Source organism: Gavialis gangeticus, unplaced genomic scaffold (genome assembly GCF_001723915.1).
Source record: "Gavialis gangeticus isolate Ggan-Ray unplaced genomic scaffold, GavGan_comp1, whole genome shotgun sequence".
Taxonomy (NCBI): domain Eukaryota; kingdom Metazoa; phylum Chordata; order Crocodylia; family Gavialidae; genus Gavialis; species Gavialis gangeticus.
The window spans coordinates 23,797,359-23,804,900 of record NW_017729009.1 but is presented as its reverse complement, the minus strand read 5'-3'; the positions used below and the strand labels follow the sequence as shown (position 1 = coordinate 23,804,900).

The 7,542-nt window shown below is 41.0% G+C and overlaps 1 protein-coding gene across 1 annotated transcript; it reads right to left on the bottom strand.

The window, feature by feature from the left end:
• Positions 1-945: 945 nt before the first annotated feature.
• KCNG1 (potassium voltage-gated channel modifier subfamily G member 1) lies at positions 946-6,636 on the bottom strand. The gene is made up of 3 exons (XM_019510235.1): positions 5,919-6,636; positions 3,921-4,725; positions 946-3,037 (listed from the first exon to the last, which is right to left on the bottom strand). Exons 2-3 carry the CDS (start codon positions 4,677-4,679, stop codon positions 2,267-2,269), a joined length of 1,530 nt encoding a protein of 509 aa, XP_019365780.1. The 5' UTR covers positions 4,680-4,725; positions 5,919-6,636; the 3' UTR covers positions 946-2,266.
• Positions 6,637-7,542: the final 906 nt, after the last annotated feature.

Sequence of the window (7,542 nt, the reverse complement as noted above, 5' to 3'; positions counted from 1 at the left end):
CACAGATTTTGAAATTAGGAAGGACAATGAAAATACAATGAGCTAACATTGATTTAAATATAAATTAAAGACTGGGCCAGATCCTCAGTTAGTAAAAAGTGGCATAGTATAGAACCAAGCTGAAAATCTGGTTGATAATCACTCAATTTGATTTAGATTTATTTTTACAGCTAACTTCTCATTTAGGGCCCAACCTTTAAAGCACATCTTTGGATAAGTGATTTCAAACAACAATTAAACCCATTTTTAAGTCTCAGCTCCTTTTATAACAGATGTTATAGCATAAAGGGTAAGGGATCTGTCATGTTTATGTTATAATTACAGCTACAGCTGGTTACATTTAAAACAAAATTCTTTTGGCTTAAAGCGTGTTCCTTTTTGTGAAAATTTCCCTGTCTTTCTTCCAACTCCAATTAAAGTACAAGTAGGCATGTCAGGAGAAGTAAATTATATTCCTAACTCTGTCACATAATTGTCTTGTCTTTGGGCTTTTAACTCTCTGTGGCTCAGTTTCATGAGGGTATTTACCAACGGCGGAGCAGTTGGGTGAGACCTAATTCATTAATATGCTAGAGACATTCAGACTACTGTTCTTTCTTGATGGGCAAACGTGTCAGTGGGATTCCTTTAACATGTTATTTTGTAAATATTTTCACGTGCAACCAGTAAAACAAGAAGGCTTGGCCATTCTATGCTGGTTGGTGCAATGTGATTCAGACAGAAGTTCTAGTAAGGACAAGCTCTTTCTGTCTCATTCTCACCCTCTGATGAAAGCTGCAGAGCATTCATATGGTTTGACACCTCTGAGCATCCCTGGTCAAGAGAATTCAGGGGCTAGTACAGCAGGGATATCGAACTTTCACCATTCCTGGATCATGACAGTCAACAGTGACCTTGCCTTTTTAAAACATAGACCCATCTCCTGAAGTTTTGATTTTTGTTAGATAGACAGTCAAATTGGTCAACTTCAGTCCTTTTACTTTGTCTCTTGAGCAGTTGTACAGCCCCATCCCACTCCCCTTGATATCAATGGGATTTTGGTGATGTGTATTCCTTGAGGCAGGACCCAATGCTGAAAAACTTCCTCATCCCTGTGATCCCACTGTCTTCACAGGAACAACCAGGAGAAGAAATAATCACATGAATGATGAATGCAAGATTGCGCTTCAGGTCCTCAGCTGTCTTTCAGTCTCCTATGGCAGTTTTTCTTAATTGCCATGACACCTGCTGGAACTGTTGAAGGCAGAACTAATTAGCAGAAAGCTTTGCTCCTCACAATCTTGATTCATAGGAAATTAAATAAGTCTGTCATGACTCAAGTCATATTATTTCCTTTCTACATCACTGACAACTTTTAAGGAGCCACTATCCCCCAAAGTGACACAGCATCAGAATCACCCTGACAAATTCTGGTGCTTCCCCTAGAAATGGATCCTCTCTGTAAGTGCTGTACAAGCACAGGGGAGTAACCAGGGCCAGATGTTAGAGTGCTGTTGGGAGGTTACCCTACACATATGACTTGATTTGCAGTGCCCTCCTTTCCTCAGCTTTAAGTGTTCCCCAAACTACTTGAGGGAATTCTCTGTTCAACTATATTGGGTCTATAGCATAAACCCATTTTAGTTTGAAGCTGGTAAGCTATTAGTATTTATATCTTAACCCATGACAACCCTAACACATCCACATACCCATCACTCTTCTTCACTGTTACTGTTAGGGAGGCCTGCCTCAGAAGGGGAAAAAATGCATTTGCCTGCCAAATGACACCTCTCACTTAACCCTTTTCAGGAGTACAACAGGTCACACACATATCTCGTTAATTCCACTATAGTCAATGGAGTTATACTAGGAATTAATTTAGCTCTGAATTTATTTTATTTACAGTATTTATCTACAAGGAGATAAAGAAGGCCAACCTTCCTTATGATCAAATGATCAAAATTTATACATACATTATGGCTTGTTTGGAAAATTAATATTACAAATGACAACAGCTTGTGCCAGATACATAACTTTTTGTTGTTCCCATTTTTGGTCATAGATAACTTAAAGAACTAATAATTTAAAGGGAACACTGAATTAGCTGTACACTTTATTGAAGGGCAAAAAGAATATTAATAACTGGTTTCTCAAACCACATCAGTTCACAGGCTAACAACTCTTTCCTTGCTGTTTGCATAAAGGTTTTTTTAAAAGCTTGTAAAGCAAATGATAAGATGAGATCTATCACTGCAAAACATTGCCCAACATCAGACAGATGTAAATATTATTCATTGTCCCTAGTCTCAGAAGAGATACTGGGAAATATAATGTCACTCCCTTGTGATGCATTGTTCAGCTGAGACTTTGCTTTTAATAAGAACTGTGCTCTCCTGTACATGATTCTTTCCTGTTCTTGCTTTAGCTCAATGTAAGAGCGGGAAAACGTGTGAAAAATGGAGGTGACAGGAAATGCCATGAGGAGGATGCCACTTAGGATGCTGCTTAATGCCACCACCTGGCCTGGAATGCTTCTGGGAACCATGTCGCCGTAGCCTACTGTTGTCATGGTGATTACGGCCCACCAGTAGCATGCAGGGATGCTGGTGAACTCCTGTGAATCTGCCATCTCATTTTCAATGACATACAAGAGTGGTGCAAAAAGTGCAATGGCCACACAAAGGAAGAGCAGCAAGAGTCCAAATTCACGAGTGCACCTACGAGCGGTGAGCCCTAAAGTCTGCAGGCCAAGGGAGTGTCTGGCTAGCCGCATCACGTACAGAATCCTCAAGGCACGGAGTATACGGAGCACCAGCCCGACTTTATCCAGGTAGATGCTTCCAGAACTTGGCTTTTTATAACCCACAGAGGTGGTATCTACTAGCAAAGTGATGTAATAGGGCAGAATGGCAATAATATCAATCAGGGTCAATGGCCTCCTCAGAAATGCAAACTTGCTCTTTGCCTGGATGAATCTTAACAGGAACTCCAATGAAAACCACGCCACGCAGACAGATTCCACAATGAAAATATTGTAGCACATCTGGGAGCATTCACCCTGGAAGAAAGAGAAGGAGTCTGCAATCAGTACATGGACAGTACAGTGCTTGTTGGGTGAAACAGGAGGAACATTTCTGGTGCTAAAGTTATAAAATTAAAAGGAATTGAAGCTGTATTAATGGAAAACCAGACTGGCACATCTATTGAATTACAGGCTCAGCTCAACTCAGGGGCTCAATACTTTGTCCGTTGAAATCAGTGGAAAAACTTCCACTGACTACAGCAGAAACAGGACCTGGCCCTCCTTTCCTAATTGTTTAAAATAAGAAGTTTAATTTATTGAAGTCCCTCCATGTAGTAAAAAAAAACAACAAAAAAAAAAACTTACAAACATTTCCTGAAATGTTTGTCCTCAGTCTCTAGCTCACAGGCCTGCAGATCTCTCCACGGGTCTGGAAGTTTGGTGGCAGGAGTGGTGGCCATGTTAACAGCAGCTCCCCTGCTGCCAAATCGCCAGACCCATGGGGAGCCCTGCAGGCCTGATGATGTAGCCCTGAGTGCTAGTTCGTGCCAGTGCATATGGTTCATTCTGCAACTATATCTGGTGTGTGGGGTCAGGCTGGTATGTGGCCTCCACACACCTGTGGACCAACCCTGGGCACCGGCCCTATACTGGATCAGACCTGAGGCTCAAACCCACATGCGGGTTCCAGCCTGCAGGCTGGCCCTGCGCCACTCACCCGGCCCCAGGGGTCACAAGGTTGAATGCTGCTGGCACAGAACAGTGCACACTGACTGTCATGTAAGACATTCAGTATTGGTCCCTGTGGTCCTTCATCCTGCATCCATGGAAGAAAAATGCAAGTCTTTGGCAGGGGCAGGGGCTGAACTCTTCTGCTTTTTTTCAGCAAATGCGGTTTTCCATCCTAAAATCAACTTACTTTCTCCTCCTCCTCCCTCAAGTCAGGCATGGTGCTGATGGACAGGTTCACTGCAGTAATGGTCACAAACAATACAGATAAACAGGCAAACACTTTTCCAGGAAGTCCAGACTGAGGCCTCTCTACCATGTCTTGCAAATTTTTCATGCACAGGCTAACTTTTGTCTCCTCCACTGTCTCACCCGGGTTTTCATTTTCTATGAGGTCATCCTCCCTTTCGTTCAGTTCTGCAAACTCCTCCATTTTTTGCAGATACCTCCTCTTGCAGCACCAGTCCAGGTTGTCCTCCTCAATACCCCAGTAGAGCAGCTCCTCTTGGAAAGAAAGAGCGCACATCTCTCGCAAGAGCCGAAGCTTCCCAACCCGCAGAAATGTCAGGATTGTCCTGAAGGCTCCTGGGTTGCGATCAAAAAAGAATTCATTGCATGTCACATCGTAATCATCACAGACGTTTAGAATGTCATCAAAATTGTTGCAAAATTTCAATTGGCCCAAGCGTGTCAGGGGGAACTCATCAAGTGTGGTCCATGGGAGTAAGTATTTAATGCCCCCTACATTTATAATTATATGGTGCTTTCGGTCTTCAGGGTGAATGCTTTTAAAGAGATCATTTTCAGGATGAATTAGCTTGGCTCTTTGGTAGAAGACACCCTTGAGGGCTTCTGTTTCTGGAAAGAATGTGTGGTTGAAGGAAGTGTCTGAAGCACAGCTCAGGGCACTATAATCATAATCAGAATTTTCTCCTGCTAAAAGAGTCATCTTGGAAGGTAGCTTCACATCACTTTGATGTTCCTGCAAGAGTTTTCTGGAATAAAGAAAATACATACTTTTGGTTATAGCATGTATGTTTGCATTTTGGGTCTCTGAAACAAAGATGGTAATTGAACTGTGACTATGGATGTAGGGCTGCTAAAGAAACTGGAAAGGAAATAATATGCTTGCAGTGGCTTAGTATTTCAGAATGGGAAATGTAAAAATGAACTGACACAGCTCAGATGTCTGCTATAGAAAGGGAACTGGAAAGAAGTCATCCTGTTTATTTACTTTATAGAAAAATATTCTTATTTGCTTATTTTAGTACCTCTTAAGTATACACACACAAAAGTCAGAAGTTTATTACACTGTTCTCAACTAGCTATACATAATCTTTTTAGGCAATATTTAACTGATTTTAAAAAGTCAAAATAGTTTTGAAAAAATACTTTCACACAGACATGTAATTTTAATGCTTGTATGGCAAGTGTAGATGATAGTAAATATAAATGCCCTGGCAAGTTCCTCTCTGGAATTTCAGACATGATTTAGGAAAGAGTGTTTACTAATGTTAATGAATTCCACACACGTTAGAATGCTTTCCTTTGGATTCAATAATTGTTTATAATTAACATTGTAACCACTGTGCTATATTTAATCTTAGCTGGGAACAAAGATGAAATGACTTTCTTCTGTTACTATAAAGAGCCATAAGGTAGTTATGGCTTAGTTTTAAAAATGCTAAGGATCAAATTACATGCTAGTGTAAATGGAGTCACTTCACAAAAGGAATGGAGTGGCCTTGGGTTCATATTGATGTAAAAATTAGGTCTTAAACCTGCTAAACTACCTCACAGTACTTAATAGTCAATTCAGAATTAATCCCATGGCAGCTCAGGTATAGGAACATTCAACAATAGTTCTACATTTTTTTTCCTGTGTATTCACTTATTTTTATATGAGAAGCTATTTAATTTTATTGGACAAATTGTGTTTTAACAGAGTGACAGTTGAGTGCAATAAATAAGATGATAATCTCACTTTCCAGCCACAGGCTCAGGGAAGGGCAACACATAATATATTCTCCAGCCTTCCACAGCAATATGTATTTTTGCGGTCCGTGTTTGTGTACTTATCATCTGTCCTTAGGTAGCTTGGAGGAACCCCCTACCCCTGTGGGCATTGCTCCACTAAACAGACAGCTGTTCTGTCCAGGGACTAAGTTTTATAAACCAGGCTACTTACTTTAATCACACACCCCCCTGCAGACAAACATCAAGATTATCAAATAGCAGAACAATTAATGCACAGCTGCATTTTTAACCTCAGTGGAAGAGATTTTTTAAGAATGCCCACTCTTACTACAGGGTAGATCTTAACGTTACCCTCAGTACAACCGTTATCTCAGCTTTCCTCTGAAACTTAACAGCAGGAGTCCCTGCTTCCGAAGTAACCTTCTGTACCCTTTCCACAGGTGCAGGCAGACTTAGGTGTGTTCTAGGCGGAGAGGTATCTTTACGTGCTTCACCTGCAACACTTCTCAGTATAAGCATTCAATAATCACCCACCTCTACAGGCAGGATGAATGACTGTGAAAAAGACATATAAGTTGAACAGAGTTTCTTTAATTTTCTACTAAAACAGCAGCAATTCTGACTTGAGGTAAGTAAAGATAGCTTTTCTTCTTGTTTATATCATGTAGCAGAATTTCTTCTGGTTTCCATTGTGGAACAGAACAGCTCTCCATCCTGTGAAAATGGATATGGAGGGAGTGATCCACTGCATCACAGAAAAGGTGCCAAAAACCTCAATATGTTAAACTTCCACTGATTTATCACTTACAAGACTGAGCTTCAAGTTCTTTTGTCTCAGCTTGGAAGGCATAAATATAGCAATCCCCAAAGCAAAAGAACTGTAATGCTGCAAACCCTTTTGAAACCGAGATACAGAGTGAACGACGGGTTGAATGAGTTGGTCTGTACTCAAGTAAAAGTTCTAACTGAGGCCATACATGTTTTGCCTGAATAATGGGCCACTGATTCAAGAGTTATGTTTCTGTAGGAAACAGAGAAAAGGTAGTTTCGTAGAAAAAAAAAAGTGTTTGGATTATTCTTTCCAATACTGGGACCGTCAGTAACTTCATAACAAATACTGGCTCTCTGCTATTGGCTCTATGCAGGTTAGTACAGTCCAGATAAACTAATAAATCTTGCATAAAATGGCAGCAAGGCCTCTAAGTTTGTACCTGCAAAAGAACACAAGTTGGGGAAGCAGATTCAGAGGCCATTTTTCAAAGGCTGCTGCTGTGGTTAGATTAGAGCTAATAAAAGCATTTCCAAGAGAAGCAGACAATGATAGTCAGACTTGCAATTACCGCATGTGCTGTTTCGACTGGTTTCACAGCTAGTATTGTATTCAAGTGTTGCTGAGATATTATCAATGGGAAGGATGCAAAGGGGAATTCCAGCTACTGCGCCAGCTAGGATGAGGGAAAAGCTGTAAAACACCAAGCTGCTGCATAGACATTTAAGTGAGACTCCTTTTGAATAGTTTTAACACCTTGACCATGCCTGGGGAGCAGCTGAGGAGAAAATACATGCATAGTTAATAGAAAATTACAAATAACTGTGTACTGAGTTAAAGTAACCATTTTCCCTTCTGCTATACCAGGTGATGTGGGTTAACAACAATTTACGCACCAAATCTCAACCAGAAAAAAACCCAAGGAGACAGCTCATCTCTGTAATGGGTCTGAGCTGCCTTCATATCCACTGTTGATACACTGAGGAGATGGGGAGGAGGAGTGGTTGGGGGGCATGTAAATGCTTTGGGTGCTGCTGCAGCTCTTCTCCCCTGTGTTGTCCTCACA

Bases quoted from the DNA above. Each gene is read 5' to 3' on its own strand.
- KCNG1 (XM_019510235.1), bottom strand. From the start codon at position 4,679: ATGACTCTTTTAGCAGGAGAAAATTCTGATTATGATTATAGTGCCCTG. The intron at 3,038-3,920 runs GTAAGTTGATTT...TCTTTCTTCCAG, and splicing joins TGAGGGAGGAGGAGGAGAAA to GGTGAATGCTCCCAGATGTG.